The sequence below is a fragment of the Carettochelys insculpta genome, chromosome 26 (assembly GCF_033958435.1).
Source record: "Carettochelys insculpta isolate YL-2023 chromosome 26, ASM3395843v1, whole genome shotgun sequence".
Taxonomy (NCBI): Eukaryota; Metazoa; Chordata; order Testudines; family Carettochelyidae; genus Carettochelys; species Carettochelys insculpta.
Window position 1 is genome coordinate 3,716,620 of NC_134162.1, and position 18,605 is coordinate 3,735,224.

Below are 18,605 nucleotides of genomic sequence, written 5' to 3' on the forward strand. Positions count from 1 at the left end.
GTCATTGGGATTTCCAGCATAGGTTAGGTTTGTGAAGTTCTTTGCTTTGCTATAGAGCACACAGAATTTGCTGTAATCTAGTTATGTTGAGTTCATAAGAAATTTATGCTGATTTACAAACAAATATTGTGGTCTGGTGGATCAAACACAGAACTGTTAGGCACTATGGATTTTATTTTGGACTCTTCCACTGGCCACTTTTATGATCCTGGGTTAGTCATTTCAATAAAATGCCCTAGTTACTTCTGTTAAATGAAGATAACATTGATCCATTTTTTGTAAAGTACTTTGAGGTCTATGTTTGAGAAGCACTTGAGTGCAAACGGTCTTATTTTTAACTCATTGCTAGAAGTAATCATATTTTAATTGCAGGAGTGTAATAAGCCACAGGAAGCATTTGGTTTTGAACAAGCATCAAGAGACTACACACTTCGCACATTTGGAGAAATGGCCGATGCATTCAAGTCAGACTATTTCAATATGCCAGTACATGTACGTTCATATGCTTACTGTGATATAGATTCTGGTTCTTTGTGCTTATTAAAGCATTAAACTTGGGATAGTGAAACATCCTGAGGTGTCTTTTTTTTTTTTTGAATGTGAACAAATCCAAATGTGAAAGCTCTTAGTTAATTCTGTTCTTTGTTAGTATTTTTAATGTCCCAAACATCTTCCAGTTTCTGCCACCTTCCAAAAATAGACACCTCTTTAAACTCCAGCTCCAATGGCACTCATTGAAGGCCAGAGGGAACATTTGATGCCTTTCTTATGAGCCTTATAATGCCAATGTTTTGCTGTGTTTTACTTTTATACAGTTGCATTAATAAGTAACTTTCACTGTGAGGTTAAGAAAGTAAGTATTAATGAAGGTGGTGAGGTGGAAGGGTAGAGAGTCAGAGTATGTGCATACATGTTGTAGTCAGCATTGGTCAGATAAATTTCTGGCTCTTGCTAAAGTCCCTGTGATGTGATGGGAAAATATTTTGAAGCTCTGAACTTCCACCTTCATTTTGCTTCTTCTGTATGTGTCACTTTTTTTAAAGCTTTCATTACTGTACATAAAAAAGCACCTTCAAGTTCAGCCTTTTGTGTTGGCTGATTTTATCTCTTTACCATATTTCATACCCAGATGGTTCCTACAGAGCTGGTCGAGAAGGAGTTTTGGCGACTTGTAAGCACCATTGAAGAGGATGTTACAGTGGAATATGGGGCTGATATTGCTTCCAAGGAATTTGGCAGTGGCTTTCCAGTTAGGGATAGGAAAATTAAACTTAGGCCGGAAGAAGAGGTATATCTCAATTTCTTCTCTAAGTGCATACGTACATTTTATGGTATTACAAAATACAAGTCTCGAGCTGAGTGATTTTTCTGGTTAAAGAGATCTATTGCGCAAAGAGAAATTGTGTAATGTATTTTGAATTTCCTTATTTCAAGCTTGGTTCCATCCACCTAAATTTGAAATAAGCATCTATTTTGAAGTTCCAGTACCCATTGTACAATGTGGGGTACCAGCATCAGAATACTTTGCTCAAAATAATGCACCTATTTCAAGTGTGACTTTTACATTTATATCTCAAAATAACACCTATGGTATAGTCATAGCCTTACTGACTAGGTAAGTTTGCTTCTTCTTCGAGTGGTCCCCGTGGGTGCTCCACAATAGGTGTCCAGCTTGCCCGGCGCCACAGATTGGAATTCTTCTAGCAGTTTCTATTGGATTGTGCATGCGCTGACGCGCGCCGCTCCCTTGCGCGCCCCAGGCCATGTGTGTGATCTGGTCCCCGCCAGTTCCTTCTCAACCTCCATCGGCTGCAGACGGAACCCACTCCGGCTAAAGCCAGAGACAGATAAGAGAGTTGTTTTTAAGTGTAGTTTGTTTGTTTTTTGTCACTATCTTAAAAAAAAAAAAAAAAAAAAAAAAAAAAAGAGAGAGAGAGAGGAGAGAGAATATTAGACAGCAGAAAGAAGAGGAACGAAGGAGAGGGGGGGACAAGAAGGCTAGTTAAGCCATCCACTGCCCCGCAGGCCGGTGAATGTTATTTTGTGCTAGAAAGCACTGATTAGTGGCTGAGTACCCTATTAACAGTAAAGACTCACTGCAATGGCCGCCTCGGGGTTTAAGAAGTGTGAGTCATGCCGCGAGGCTATGCTGGCCTCCGATGGGCATAGTGAATGCATTCGCTGCCTGGGAGAGTCACACATTACCCAGAAATGTTCCCACTGCGCTAAGCTTACAGCCAGGGCCAGGAAAGACCGAGAGATGAGGCTCAAAATGATCTTGTTTGATAAGGCTCTCCAGCCGGAACCGCCAGAGAAGCCTCACGCAGAAGGGCCCTCTGGGGTGCATAAAAGGAAGGCAGCCTCTTTGACCCCTCGGTGCAGAAGAGGAGGAAACTCTCCCCGGCTCGATCCTTGCCGGCGGGCCCAGCGGGCAGGGCGAGCAAAACGCAAAGCCCCCAGCCGTGAGCTCATGAAAGCGGCAGCGCAGCAGCGCACGTGGCAGAGGCTGAGCCTCCGATCACACAACAGGCAGCACGGAAGGCGCCGTGAGCGCCAGCGAGGCAAGCGCCAGAATCAGCGGCGCCGACGGCGCAGGGGCACCCATCATGGAACCTATCAGCGCCGGAGGAAGCTACCTGCGCAGCACCGCCACTGACTCTGCCAAGCGCGGCGCCGACAACGGGGCCAAGATCCCCGGCATGGGAAGGGGTGGCGCCCACCCAGCAGGGGAGGGGCAAGGCAAAACCAAAAACTCGGCACTGCAGCCCCATCTCTAGGCAGGGCCGCGCTGCCCTTATCTCTTAGCCCCCCCACCCCCCCCAAGATACACATGCCGCACCGACGGGCTGTAACTCCACCGGCTTATTTAGGGCCTCCCGCTCTGTTCCTCCAACCAATTTCGCCGTGGCTTGGGCCACCTTCACCATTTCTGTGCATGGATCCCCTTGAGTACTATCACAAACCAGCTTCACCACTATCTATGTCATCGCGGAGGTCCCGCTCTCCCAGACATTATGGGTACACTCCTCGATTGTGGTCCAGGTCTCCATCACTGGGCCCTTGCCCATGCTGCTATGGTCGTCCTCATCGTGCTGAACACACACACCGCAGGTCTAGATCCAAGGGCAGGTCCTCCCCTGCTACTCGTCAATACTCCTGTGTACACTCTCGCTCTGGGATGGGAACACAGTTGTCTCAGGGGAAATTAGGTCCAGAATCCCGAGACTTCCCTTCACAGTCTTCCAGGGAGCAAGTATATCACCGAACTCGGGAGCCAGAGGATTTGAGGGAGGTGTGCCCCAGTGGTTCCTCCTCATCCTTCCCAGATGAGGCCATGGCCCCCGGGGATGTCCATCCCCCCCCCCGATGACCTTAAACAATTCCAGGAGCTGTTCAAAAGAGTAGCTTTCATGCAGGACATTCAAATAACAGAGGTGCAGGAGAAGCATCATAAACTCCTGAAAAATTTGAGACCCCTGGCTTCATCTAAAATTGCTATCCCGCTGGACAAAGCCATTATGGAGTCAGCCACTAACATATGGCAGACCCCAGCCTCTATTCCGCCTACAAACAAGAGAGCGGATAAGAAGTACTTTGTCCCAGCCAAGGGCATGGAGTTCCTCTTTAGTCACCCGCAGCCCAATTCTCTGGTGGTCGAATAGTCCCAGCACAGGTCGAAGACGTCTCAGTACAAGTCGTGGGGGTGGGGGGTGGGGGGGGCGTCGGATAAAGATGCTAAGAAGCTAGAGCTGTTTGGCAGGAAGGTATATTATTGAGAGTGGCAAATTACGCGGCACATCTATCAAACCGCAACACAGCGGCACGTTCAACGGCTGCAGCAGTGGTAATGCGTAGGGAATCCTGGCTCCAGACGTCTGGTATCCCCAGGGACCTGCAGGTGAAGATCGTGGGTCTTCCCTTTGATAAGCAAAAGCTGTTTGTGGACTCAACCGACTCGGTCCTCCACTCCAGCAAAGATTCGAGGGTCACACTTAGGACCTTGGGTATTTATACTCCCCCATACAAGAAGAAGAAATTTTATCCTCAGCAAAGACACTACGCTTACCAACCACAGCGTGCTCAATATCAGCAAGGCTACGACCAAGGGTGCCATCAACAGCAGCGGCAATACAGGACTCCCAGGCGACGTTCTCAACAAAGCTGTACACCCTTGGGGCAGGCCCAGAGACAGCAAGTTTGACGGGTATGTCGGGGGCTGCACTATCAACACCATCGCTCAATGCCACTCTCATCTCATGTTCCATCATCACCTCAAACCGTTCCACTCACAATGGCAGAAGATCACCACAGACAAATGGGTGCTAGAAGTTATAGCCACGGGTTACACGATCCCTTTCCAGTCACTTCCACTGACGAAGCCTCCCGCCAGGCCTCATCTCAGGGACGCTGCCCACGAGGCGAGGCTCAAGCAGGAGGTAGATCACCTCATGTTCACAGGGGCGGTGGAAAGAGTGCCAGAACAATTCCAAGGGAAAGGGTTTTTATTCACACTACTTTCTAACAGAGAAGAAAACAGGAAGCTGGAGGCCGATCTTGGATCTATGGGGCCTCAACCGTTACTTGCGCAAGCAACGCTTTCGGATGATCACAGTTGCCTCCATACTTACGGCACTGGACGATGGAGACTGGTTTGCAGCCCTCGACTTACAAGATGCTTACTTTCATATAACAATCCACCCGGCACACAGGCGCTTCCTCCGCTTTACGGTCGGCAGGGAACATTTCCAGTACAGGGTTCTTCCGTTCGACCTATCCTCGGCACCCAGAGTCTTTACCAAAACCCTGGCACTGGTATCAGCCTACCTGCACAGACAGGGGGTGTTTATTTTCCCATATCTGGACGACTGTCTGCTGAAAGGGGCCTCAAAGGCAGAGGTCTTAGGCATGATATGCGTCACCGCGAACACGTTTACTTTGCTAGGCCTAGTTATCAACCTCGCAAAGTCAAAGACTGAACCTACACAAGATATAGAGTTCATAGGGGCATGCATAAACTCTATCACAGCAAGAGTATACCTGCCCGACGCCCGCTTCTGCGCCATCAACTCCCTGGTGCAAGTCACGATGTACAGCCCCATGGTGCCGATCCTAACGTGCCTGCAACTGTTGGGGCACATGGCGGCAGCGACGTTTGTGGTGCAGAATGCCAGGTTACACATGCGAAGCCTGCAGCATTGGCTGGCGAGTGTATACAAACCGGCATCCCACACTGTCCACAGGGTAGTGTCGCCCACGACGGAGGTGCGCAGATCCCTAGCGTGGTGGGAAAATCCCAAGAATCTGCTAGTGGGGGTGCCTTTTCACCAACCACAAATTTCTATCTTTCTTACTACAGACGCCTCCCACGTAGGATGGGGAGCGCACATTGGCAGCAAGGTGACGCAAGGGCTATGGTCCCCTGCGGAACAGACACTGCACATAAACATACTGGAGCTCAGAGCAGTGTTCAATGCGTGCAGACATTTTCGAGATTACCTGCATGGCAAAGTAGTCGGGATCAATACCGACAATACCTCCACTATGTTGTACATCAGTCGACAAGGAGGGGCACGATCCTGTGCGTTATGTGCGGAAGCAGTCCGATTGTGGAACTGGTGCATTGCCAACAACATAACGTTGAAAGCCTCGTACTTGCTGGGCGCTCACAACGTGAAGGCAGATCAGCTGAGCAGGCGCTTTCCACTCATGCACGAATGGCAGATCCGCTCCGACCTGCTACGGCACATAATTTCATACATGGGGGTTTCCCCAAGTTGATTTGTTTGGCACCCAGTACAAGAAGTGTCCCCAGTACTGCTCCAGAGCAGGAATAGGGCGGGGGTCCTTGGGGGTCGCATTCATGATTTCATGGAAGGGCCCTCTACTCTACGCGTTTCCCCCCCACAATGCTTATCCACAAGGTTCTGCAGAAAGCCAGAAGGGAGAGAGCTCACATGATACTTATAGTCCCAACTTGGGACTGGCAACAATGGTTTCCCTTGCTTCTGCACATGTCGGATCGTCCACCACTTCCCCTACCGGTGGCGCTGGACTTACTCACGCAGGCTCAGGGGTCCATAGTGCATAGGGGCTGCGCCCACAAGCATGGTTAATCCATGGCTCAGCGCCTTAGAGAGCACGTGTACGGAGGGAGTACAACAAGTCCTGGAGTGTAGCCGAAGGACCTCCACGAGGAGGACGTATGAACAGAAATGGACTTGATTTACAGCCTGGTGTTCCGCCAAGCAGTTAGCTCCCCTTGATGTTCCTATAACCGTAGTACTAGAATACCTATTGGACCTCAAACGAGATGGGCTTTCTCTATCCTCGCTAAAAGTCCACCTCGCTGCTATATCAGCTTTTCGGCATACAGAGGAAGGGCCCACTGTATTCGCCCACCCTATCATCACAAGGTTCTTGAAGGGGCTGGTAAACCTTTACCCCCTCGAAAACTGCTTCCGCTGTCGTGGAATTTGGACTTGGTGCTCAGCACGCTATCGGGACCACCCTTCGAACCATTTGCCACGGTACCCCTCCAACTCCTTACGATGAAAACAACCTTCCTCCTTGCGATTACGTCAGCCCGCAGGGTGAGCGAGCTCGCAGCAGTGATGGGAATGCCGCCCTGCACAGTATTCTCAAAGGAGGCGGTAACCTTACAGTTACACCCAGCCTTCGTTCCAAAAGTTTCCTCGGAGTTCCATCTTAACGAACCAATAGTTTTACCCTCATTTTACCCGAAGCCTCACAGCTCCAGCAAGGAGACGCACCTACATCTCCTAGACATGAGAAGGGCGTTGGCCTTTTACATAGACAGAACTAAGTCCTTCCGGAAAACGGACAGGCTCTTATTGTCTCTCGCTCCCAGGTCCAAGGGGGAAGGCCTCTCTTCACAGAGAATTTCAAAGCACATTGTGTCCTGTATAAAAATGTGCTACGAGCTTCGAAAGACCCCTTTGCTGACCCCGCCTAGGGCTCACTCCACCAGGGTGGTGGCGGCATCAACAGCCTTCTTCAAGGGCATCGCATTAAAAGACATCTGTAGAGCGGCGACCTGGTCATCCTATGACACCTTCACCAAGCATTATGCCCTACATTGGGTATTCGAGGAGGATACCTGTCTGTCGACAGCAGCCCTCTCGGGGGCAAGCTGCACATGAATCGATTACCCGTCTCCTTACTTGGGTTACTGCTGGGTAGTCACCTATTGTGGAGCACCCACGGGGACCACTTGAAGAAGAAAGAGAAGTTACTCACCTGTAGTAATGATGGTTCTTCGAGATGTGTCCCCGTGGGTGCTCCACCACCTGCCCATCCTCCCCGCTTCGGATCTCTCTCTGGTGTTTTTCAGGAGCATCTGAGGCGGTTGGTCAAGGAACTGGCGGGGACTGGATCGCGCACATGGCCGGGGGCGCGCAAGGGAGTGGCGCGCGTCGGTGCATGCGCAATCCAATAGAAACTGCTAGAAGAATTCCGATCTGCGTTGCCATGCGAGCCCGACACCTATTGTGGAGCACCCACGGGGACACATCTTGAAGAACCATCGTTACTACAGGTGAGTAACTTCTCTTTCCTTTTTTTAAATGTGATATGGATTATACCAGTGACCTTTTTTTTTTTTTCCCTCCCCGCCATTTTTTAGGAATATCTTGATAGCGGCTGGAATTTGAACAACATGCCTGTGATGGAACAGTCTGTACTTGCTCACATCACTGCAGATATATGTGGGATGAAATTGCCATGGCTGTATGTAGGAATGTGCTTTTCTTCATTTTGCTGGCATATTGAGGACCACTGGAGCTATTCCATTAACTATCTGCACTGGTGAGTTTTGGGGAGGAGTAGGAAGTAATTCAAAAGCCACCACTGATTTGTAGGGACTTAAGTCTGGTCCTAAGTGCATAGGAACTCTTTTATGGTAATCTAATCTCACCTTCCACATAATACCTGCTATACAATTTCACTCAGTGAAATCCTATATCAAACTTAACTTGTGGCTGAGCTAGAGCATGTCTTTTTTGATGTAATAACATCAAGATCACATCCTTTGCTAAATTTTTCCAAAGGTTGCTTATCCTCCATGTTAAAATGAGTATAAATTTCCCGGTTGTGTGCTAGCTGTAAGTTACAGCTGTTGCATTGTTGTATTCTTTTGTCTGATTGATAGCATTTTGTGCTCTCAGAAATCTTCCCTTATAAGTAGCTGTTGATTTTGATCAGGTCAGTTCTTTAATCAATGCTATGGTAAAGTATTTGATATATAAAGTATTAAAGCTTTTATTGTCACCATAATCCCATTCCCTTTTTCTTTAGTTGTACAGAGATTTTTATAGGGATACTTCCCTGTCCTCTTTTCTCCCCCCAACTTCCTCCCCTCCCCACCCCATCCTCATTTGACAGTTTCTTAGGTGGGGTCATCAATGGTGGTAGCAACAGAAATGAGTAGTTCAGTGGCACTTTATGGACTAGCATATTTTGGAACATAAGCTCAAATGGGCTAGAACTGTTGCTGCTGCTATCCATTCCCATTTCCTAGAAGATAAGACAAAGTCATGTAAAAGGGGAAAGAAGACCAGCAAAGTTAGAAAATGCAGCTTTTATCTTTGGTGTTGACTTTCTTTTGCATGCTTGCTGCTGGAGAATCACAGGCTCAGCACACAGTTTTATCAGCCATTCCAACAGTTACCAAACCTGTACCAGCATTGTGCAGTTTGGGGTATAGCTTTAACTGCCTCTTTGGTTACAGGCTCTTGTCACTGCTGCATAATATACCACTTGGTCTGACTAAGCCAGAATATTTTTAGACAGAAGTTAAAAAGAGAGGGGTATAAGAGAAAAAGTAAGGTTGAGACGGGAGAGAACATAAATGGTGTTTAGAGAGGACAAAGTCTCACATCCCAGGGAGTGTTCAGTATTCAGACAAAGCCAGTGGAGTTGGTAAATGTCACCTGGGTCCCTTGCTGTGACCAGAATAATGCATAGACGAAATGCTGGACTCCTGAGTCTGATTCACCAACTTCCTTCAGGCTTTGAAGACCTTGAAACTTCAGCCATGCCAAAGATTGATTCTTCTTGTCAATCTCAAGAGGAAACTTGGCACTTGTCACATATAGATGGGCATGTACATTTGCCTCTGAGAGCCTTGTAAGACTGGCTGTCTAGAAGTCACACTCAAATATAGACAAGATCATTCTTGGCATGTTTTAATAAGTGTATCTTTCAACCTACCGGTTCTTTGTTGCTGTTAGTTTGGGTGCTTCTAACAAAAAGTTAAATGTTTATTTCTAATAGTTAGAAACTCTCGGTCTCTGGACTTGGACCTCTGGACTCTAAAATCTTTAGAGAGGAAGTGTTTTTCTCATTCATATGTATTACCTGAACAAAAAGATTCTTTTCTTATTTTGAGGTCATATCATTGCCAGGGTTTCATACAGCATCATCCCATGTCCCTGCTTCTTATAGGAGAGAAGAACCTATATTCAGAATCTTTCTGAATGAGGAACCAGGACTGGCACAAGTGGTCCTTGAAAATGTCATTCTCTGTTGCTTCCACGAGTGGAGGGTGTTAAGTGTAGACCAGTCTACTGCCAGCAATCATCTAAAATGTCCTCTCTATTGTTCAAGGACAGGCAGCTAGAGGACATCTGATCTACATGTTCTCTTTTGAGTGGGACATACTTTTATGATTTCTCCATGTATAACTTAGTACAAGATATTGGGAGAGTGCATGAGTTTCCTCCTGACTGCCCTAGCATAACCAAAATGACACTGATTTGCTATCAACTGCTATCCAAAGAACCACCATAAATATCTGGCCTTGTGAGAGGACCAGGCAGATTGAGAAATATGTAATCAGATCCCATATTATTTTAGACTCTCATGTGTATTTCAAGACAGGGAGGGTCCTCCTTCAGTCTAGAAAGACTGCCACTGTGAAATGTTACAGTCTGAAATAAAGGGTCTATCTGTGCAACAGATGAGTTATCTTATTTCTCTTTATTTGTGCAGTTTTGAGCTGCTTACTAAAATTTTGAAAGTTCTGGACTGTCTGTAGCATTCATAAAAGTTCACCTACATATTCTTTTAGTGTATAACCCCCAAGCTCCTTGTGCTTACTTAAAGGTCTGACCACGCTCTTTCATGAGAGAGCTTGTCCTTCTCTAGGAATTTAATTTTACTGCTAAGAAAGCTGGTGAAGTTCCATTCTCCCCCTTTTGAGTGGTTGCAGGTTCACTCCTTGGATCGCCCAACAAAATGGACATTCTGATAGCTGTCATACCTGCAGGGATGGTCCGTGAGTTGCAGTTGCTGATGTCTCGAAGTCAGTATGCTTCAGTTCATGAGGAGAGAATAGTCCTCTTGTCAGGCGCTTAGCTGTCTCCAGGTGCGCTTACCCAGCACCCAGTGAGAACAGCTGGGCCTGGTAGCTTTCACTGAGTAACTGTGCTGATTGGACAGAAGAATTGTCAGATTCCAGCCCTTTGTAAAAGCAGCATGGTGGCTGCTCAGTGCATTTTGTGCCTGCATCGGTACTGGGCCTGCTTCCTGCACTGGTCCTTTCTCCAGCTTGCACCTGTCCCTGCTCTAGCCATAGTCCCAGAACTTCCTCCACTGGTTTGTTTCCTGATCATGACTGGTTCTGCTCTGTCTATTGACTGTGACCACTAGCTTCATGACTTTAGTTCTACCTTCCTGTTTTGCTGCTACCTCTACACGACTCCCATGCTGACCTATCAGTTTGCATCACTTACACCCCAGTGTATTACAGTTTTTGAGTAGCCTGATAAAAGATAAGATGGGACATCACCTCACAGCATACAAGTACCCAGCAGGAGCTGAACTCACTGTCTCAAATGTTGTCAGAATCCTGGTTGAGCTGTGTGCTGAGGTCACCATGCTACATGAATCAAAATGCAGTCCTTCATTCTCAGGTGTAAGTCCAGACTCCTGTTCCCCTAATCCTTGTATCCATATTCCATAAGTCCCTAGCTGTTAAGTTTGATGGGGGCCCAAACCAGTTTTTGTGGATTCTTTAATTGGTGACGTTTTCCAAGGAGAGCAAGACTATCTCTAGTTGATTCATAAATTTGTTTGGCATCTTAAAAGCTGAGCTTATGTGCAAATAATATGCTTGCAAAAGAGAGACAGGTGTGTGAATCGCAGAAGTCTGTAGATGCTTCGTTTTTGACCTCAGAGGGGTAGCTATGTTAGTGTGTCATAAATAACAAGCAGTCCTGTATCACCTTTGAGACTAACAAATTTAATAAGCCATGAGCTTTTGTGGGTAAGACCCACTTCCTCAAAGTGGCTTTGTTGGAGATTCTGAAGTGTTAGTGGTTTATAGGAGTAGGATTTTAAATTGGGGCTTTGGCACTTATTTTTTGTTTTTACTTAAAGGCTATGTCTCTCATTTGCATAGGTTTTTTGAGTATGCTCCATTTTGGTGTGTTTACTAGCTTGAATTGTTAGGAAGGATGATAAAATACATTTTACTTCAAGGGTGGTGTCAGTTTTCTTTTAATTTGATTTCACATTAAATAAACATCTTAAGCTTTGCTGCTTGTTAGTTATACCTTAGTTTTAATATTTTTTCTTTCAGAACTATGAACGAGTTAAAATATATGTTTGTCTGGGTTTTTTGTTTGCGCTCGTGATGCACATCCCCACACTACCTCAATATTGGTGTTGAACTTAAAAAAGTAACCGATCCAAGGGTTGATAATATTAGAGGGAACACTGCAGTTCAATCTCAGCAGCGACTGAATTGTAGGAACTGGAACATTACAGGCATGTTTCTTGAGCCATGTGTGAAAAGGGATATGAGCGGGAGACACTGCAGTGCAGAACAAAGATTAAAGGACTGAGATAAACCCATTATAAGGCTGGTGAAGTGCTTTAGCCAAGAGCTGCCATTCTTATAAGAAGCTGGATGTTATCCTCTGTAATGTCCCACCTCCACCACCAAGAGTTCTGTAGATATTTCAGAGTACACAGAGGCAATTCGTGGAGGACCTAACCCAGAGGATGAAATTGTAGGTGAGGAACGATCAGGGGCTCTCCCCGGTGTCGCAAAGTGTGTATGTCAGCCAGGAAATGCTGAAGGTTATAGCTATTCTGAGCAACCACTTTTCAGGGACCTGGAAGCAGGGAACGAGATGCATGCAAGGTGGCTTGTGGAATGCAGGGATGAGGGCATGGAAAAGTGGGAGTCTGGCTGTGTTTCTGTGAGCGGCACATATTCCTGTGTAGCTAATTGATATAGCCAAGCAGGATATTCATGCTTACCATGATTTGAATGTAATCTTGCTATGAAAACTTTTTGGAGACACACATTTGCTGCTAGAGATTCCATGGTAGTGTAGTTTTTTCCCATCTCCCATTGTAGGAGACTTGTCTGTACCATTCATCTATTGCTTTCGCAGTAACTAAAATAAAACATAGGTGGGCTGATAAGGAGCATAGTGAAAGCCAAACGTCTGGAAAAATTGTGCTTGGTTTTCTTGCTTACGCTGTGCAGGGAGATGACTGCCAGGATGTCACCTGCTTGTGGAGAAGTGTGGCAAGATTAGAACTATGTTCCTTTTAAGAGAACTTTCCAGCCCTGGCTGGCATTTCTTTTGTTTTTATGCACAGCTACCCTCACTCCTTGTTCACCATGATTACAGTGCTTGCTGAGATGCATTCCTTGCAACAGTCAATGGGACAGTGAGTGGAAATGTTGTTGGCAAAGGGTTTGTAAGTGAATTATTACAATGTAGGAGTCGCTGTTAACTCTCCTTTTTGTGCTTTGTGCTGAACAACAGAGGTCTTGACCGAGACTGCAGCAGATATGTAAGGCCCCTGGAAAATACCGGGAGAATTTGGTTCAAAGTGCTCAGTCAATCAATGAGTGAATGTCAGGAACAATGCTTGGAAAGGGAACTAAGGAACCCCAAGGACAACCAGGCCTTTGTGTGGCAGATAAAGTGAGCGCATCATCAGGGTGATGGAGGAATAGACTGTGGTCCTCAAAAGTTTAGTGAAGCAGCACAGTGAGCCAACATGGGTTCACTCCCAACAGCAGCAGATTCAAAATTGTGTCCCACAAACCACACTCTTCCCCCCCACCCCCACACCCTCACATTCCTTTTCCCTCGCTGGGAGTACTCCTTCTCCTATACACTCCACCCCCTCTTCCAACTTTGATTATAATACCTGGACCTACACACATTTTGAGAGTTGTAACCCTTACCAGCACCTCCCTTACCAGCTGTCACGGGTGCTTTATTATGTTACAGTGCACTGTTGTCTGATGAATAAAGGCACACTTTTTATAATGGTTCTAAGATTTTTATGTACTGTTTAACAATCTCACAGACTAATCACTCCAATCTCAGGTGCTGGCTTTAAAGGCATTTTCCTAGTCATGTATTGCATTGGAAGGGGGTGGGCGGGTAATGCAGCCTGGATGTATCTGTAAGACTTATTTCAGTGTCTGTTACTTGGAGTGCACTGTCAAAGCCTCCCTGAAGTTACAGCCCTTTGAGCTTCTCTGACAGCTCTAGTGTCTGGGTACTCAAACTCTGCAGCCAAACACTGTGCCTCAGTGCTCCATCCCTGAGTGAACAGTTCTTCCTTTCACACAAATTAAAATGCAATAAGCTGTAATAACTATGGGAATTTTGCCAAGGGCAGGAGTCTGCAACCTGCGGCTCCAGATCTGCACGGGCCTCTTTGAGGGCTTCTTTGTGGCTCCATATGCTGTAATTGCAAAGTGGGGAAAAAAAACCCTCTCCTGATCATTTCTGATGTTTCAGTGAACATCTAAAAGCCGAGCAATGAACTATTTGTATCTAAATAGCAAATGATAATATGCTCTCAAAACATTGGATAATTCCCCCTTTAATAGGCACAGTTCATGGTGAGATATGTGTGTGCTGCTCTTAAATTAGGGGTTACAAAAAGTATGGTTGAATGTTATTCATTAAGGACCTTCTCATATTCACATGCATTGTGGCTCTTGAATTGAGTTTTTTACTGAATTAAAAAAAAAAAAATTCCAGTGCTGGAGTTTCCACAACCTCCTTAGGCAATTTATACCCTAGGCCAGGGTTGGCAACCAAAAGAGCAAGAAGAGCCTTTTTTAAGACCAAATTAGATAAACATCTTTCAGGGATGATCTAGATGGTGCTTGGCCCTGCTGTGAGTGCAGGGGACTGGACTTGATGACCTCACAGTCTCGTGCTGTTCTAGTATTATATGATTGTCCTTAGTGAAGTCCAGACAGCTGTAAAGACACCTCCATGTCTTGAATTTTCCAGAAGCACCTGCTCAACCTGTAAAAACACTGCTTACTACCATTCAGGTGCCCTGCGTATGGTTTCAGAAGCCAGGGCTGCAAGGGGTAAGCCTGGTCTCCCAGGATCACTATTGGTAGTTCCACAGCCCCTACTGTAATCTTGTGGTCAGGAAAGAGAGGCCCTTCTTGCAGCTTTCTGCACAGGCCAGCTTACTTGAAAATGCATGCATTATGCACCTTTCCAAACCACGCAGTGTTGTCAGTGAAATGCACATGGTGATCCACAAGCACCTGTAGCACCATCAAGAAGTATCTCTGCCTGTTGATGTCCTCAGTGGCAAGGTGAGCTGGCACTAAAATTGGAATGTGTGCTGTCTGTTGTCCTCCTACAGTTGGGAAATCCCATGTCTGCAAAGCCATGCACATTTCCCAGAGTTATGGTCCTCTGTAGCAGAATGTGATTTATTGCCCTGCACCCTTGCAGTAGTACAGCAAAAGTGGTAGACTTCCCCACTCCAAATTGATTTGCAGCTGACTGGTAGAAGTTGGGAGTTGCCAGCTTCCATGTAGCAACTGGCAGATGCTTCGGAACCTAGAGGGCAGCACTTATTCTCATGTCCTTGTGCTGCTGGCAGGGGCCAGCTCAGCACACAGCTCCAAGGAAGTGTCTTCGTGCATCCTAAAGATCTGCCGTGTACAGGTGGTTTTTAAGATCCATTCTTTCTTGCGGTAGATACCAGTGTGCGCAACAGAGAAAGGCAGTTAGTTCCCTCCTTCCAGTCTTCTCTGCTTGGAGTCTATGGGGATTTCAGGTGGAAGAGGAACAGGAGGGCTGTGTCGTGCATGCAGTCCAACAGAGTGGCAGCAGCTCAAGAGGCTGAGTGCGCAGGTGCAGCCCAGAGTGTGTGTGTATGTGTATTGACACTGGGATGCCCTGAGACCTGAGTGGAGCACAGCTCAGAGAACCATTGCTACTGCACAAGGGGAGTAGCTTCTTCATTTGAAGTCTGAGTCTCTGTTCCTTTCAGGTGACTACACCTTCCATTGTGAATCCCAGCACTAATATAGTTATAGACCCAAAATGTATAACTTCACATACAAAAATGGTACAGATATACAAGTAGCATAAACAGATTAAGTGAATTACTAGCATTCGTTAGTCACTTTAATTAGCCTATGTGGCATAAGATTTGGTGCGAAATTAATACAGTGGTTACAGAAATGGTTTTCATATTTAATGTGAAAATCCAGTAACATCACAGGGGTTTTGGGTCAGCAGGGTCATATATATGGCTCCGCCGTGGTACCATTGCAGGGTGCTTCAAAGCCATCCCAAGCTTTCCAGCAGTTGTGCAGATAGAGCACACACACACACCTAAGTCCAACAGATACAAGCACTATATCTTAAAGAACAATAGCGAGTAACTGTTTTTGTTTTTTCCCTCAACAAAACCTGGTAGTGTAGACACCCTGGATACGTCTTACAAGATTGACATTTATACAGGTATCTTTCTTAACCAAACTTGTAATCTTAAATAAATCTGATTCTTTCATTTACCCCTGTTCCATAAAACCATTTCAACTGACATTAATTATATTCCTACTCTTTATTACTTCATCAATTTAATCTTACATGAGCAGCTTGTCAGTTTCTTTACTGTGATGTCAGTAGTTACCCAGGTTCTCCTCTGCATATTTTGAATAGTGGAATGAGCACTCATCCAATGTCCTAGAATTTTCTGATTCTCCAAGTTTTATTAAAAATTAACATCAGTGTGGCACAGATCTCCTCACCCACCTCTTAAGAATCTTGGGAGCAAGTCATTTGGGTCTGTTTTTTCTCTATTATGTGGCATCTGAAATCCTTTTTCGTTACTAATAGAATGGAAAGTAATTCATCATCTCATGAATACAGTATCCGACTTCTTTCTAAATTCAGAGACTGAATACTAATTGAACACTTGTACATATTCTGCATCATAACAATTTTACCATGATCATGATCTTTGGTCCTATATTATTGCTAGGATTCCTTTTGTTCCTAATAGGGTTAAAAATTCTTTCAGTACTGGATTTTTCCTAATGGTAATTTTATATCCATTGCTATTTATTTCCTCCTTTTCTGTTTGTTAATATATTGCTTACTTTTGTACTATTTATATGGCTTATTCCCCAGTCAGAGAGTCTCAGGCCTCAGATGGAATTCATCATGTTGGGAGTGAAAGCACACAGACCTGAACTCATTTGCTCATGAGTCAAGTGTCACTAAAAGTGGGATTCTACAAAACGTTTTATAGGCAATTTCAGGATGGTTAAATTACACATTCAGAAATGTAGCTAATTGAGTTAAATTTGAATGAAGAGCCTATATTTTTAATAAATATTAATAGTTAGGGCAGTGCATTGAGTTCTAGGGCTTACCTGTGTGAGGTGTGATTCCCCCCCCCCCCCCCCACCAAACTTGGTGTGCGGTAATTGATCTATACAGACTAAAGAGTCCCTGGTATGCTTTCAAACAGTGCAACCTTAAAGGTTTCCACGGATGAGTTAATGCACAGCATGTTAGTGAGTTATGGAAATCACAGACCTGGAACCATGTAGACAACCTTTAGTGTACTCCTGAATAGTGGTTATTTAGTGTCTTCCTTTGTACCTGTTGAAAAGCAAGCACCTGTAAATGTGAACTTACAATCTTGTTTATATTTAGCTCTTTTTTTTTACACTTTACTTGCAGGGGGGAACCGAAAACATGGTATGGAGCCCCAGGGTATGCAGCTGAGCAGCTGGAAGATGTAATGAAGAAGCTAGCTCCTGAGTTATTTGTGTCTCAGCCTGATCTTTTGCATCAGCTTGTCACCATTATGAACCCAAATACGTTGATGGCCCACGGAGTGCCCGTATGTCATTGGAGTCCTGTGCTCATTGTCATTTATCTCCTTTTATGTTGGCTTCTTCTGCAAAGTTGACTTTTTAAACCAGTTGTGTTAACAGTAGAGCTTAGGCATGTGTTGCATACTATAGAAATAATCTGTTGTACCAATTTAATCAATTTGAATTGGTATAATGTATTGATTTGAAAGGACGATCAATGTAGTTATTGCTTTTTAGACCTACTTGAGATGGTTATTTCACGTACTCTTCTCCAGAGAGACTTAGTGGATTTCCATTCCTGGGCCTGTGTTCCACTGCTGAGGCAACTGTGAGGGCTTGTCAGGTACCTTCAGTTGAGAGGTGGGCCTGGAGCCCCTGAGCAAAAAAGGTTCCCCACCCCTTCTTTAATTTGACACTGTAGTTCTTGCTTGCCCCCTACATATTCTAAGTTCATTTCCTTTTTCGTGCTGTCTGGATCACAGCTTGCCAGCAGATGGAGAGGAACCATTACTACTTTGTAGGTCTTCCCAGCTTTTATGAATAGTTTGGCAATGCCTCATCTACATCCTTCCTCTCTCATTCTGGGTCATTTATTTTCCAGTGAAAAAAGTGCATCACTCATTATCATTCTTCCCTCCATGACTTTGAATGGATGTACTTCCAGTGTACTTAATTCAACTTGAAAGGAGGTGACCTTGGAATCTGGTAGAAACTTAGAGGGAGTGAGGCAGTTTCAGCTAGCTAAAGTGTGATTTCTGAGACTCAGAAGTTTTAAGCTGTTGGTATTCTAGGTTGGACTCAAGGTGCTTCAGAAAACAACAAATTATAGGTAACTTCAACCTCTTCCTATCACCCGGCTCCACATTTTAAAACATTTCCATCTCAGTATGTACTTCAGCAGGTCACATAATTCAACAATTCCTCTGAAAGGCTTGTGACTTTCATCTGTCACATGCGAAGTGAGATATAAGCCTCTCATTTTAAATATTCTCTAAATTGCAGTGATAGCTGAAGTCAAGTACAGAGTCCATAGAAATGTGTGGAGTATGCAGTTTTATCTTGTTCTGATTGAAGACTGTCAGTGAGGTCACTTTAGTTCATAGCTGCAGATTTACTGTTTAAGTGCTAGACTATGGTTAGCTGTACTTAGGGCTGCCTTGGTTGGAGGGATTCTTTAAGAAAAATAAGGCCTCCTTTTATTCTCCTGTTGTGGCTACATTGAGCTCATTTACGTATGAGCCCAGGGTCTAGCAAGGATGCATACTCCCAGTTTCTACCTGTCTGGGGTGGGGGTGAGGGGGTTCATAGGCCGTTCACAGAGCTGGCTGACCACAATGGTTTGCTGTAATGAGTTAGCTATGATGAAATAAAACAGCAGCAATTTAGCACTTTAAAGACTAACAAAATGATTTATTCCATGATGAGCTTTTGTGGGATACTGGTCACTTCATCAGAC

The 18,605-nt window shown here is 45.2% G+C and overlaps 1 protein-coding gene across 5 annotated transcripts in view; it reads left to right on the forward strand.

Annotated features, from left to right (window-relative positions):
• Positions 1-18,605, forward strand: part of KDM5B (lysine demethylase 5B) — a 113,094-nt gene that overhangs the window by 47,685 nt on the left and 46,804 nt on the right. For all 5 annotated transcript variants that reach the window (XM_074977809.1, XM_074977808.1, XM_074977804.1 and 2 more), the window contains 4 exons: positions 373-492; positions 1,130-1,288; positions 7,643-7,824; positions 17,013-17,175. In XM_074977809.1, the coding sequence (XP_074833910.1) occupies positions 373-492; positions 1,130-1,288; positions 7,643-7,824; positions 17,013-17,175 (624 nt within the window). The remainder of the gene's footprint in view (positions 1-372; positions 493-1,129; positions 1,289-7,642; positions 7,825-17,012; positions 17,176-18,605) is intronic.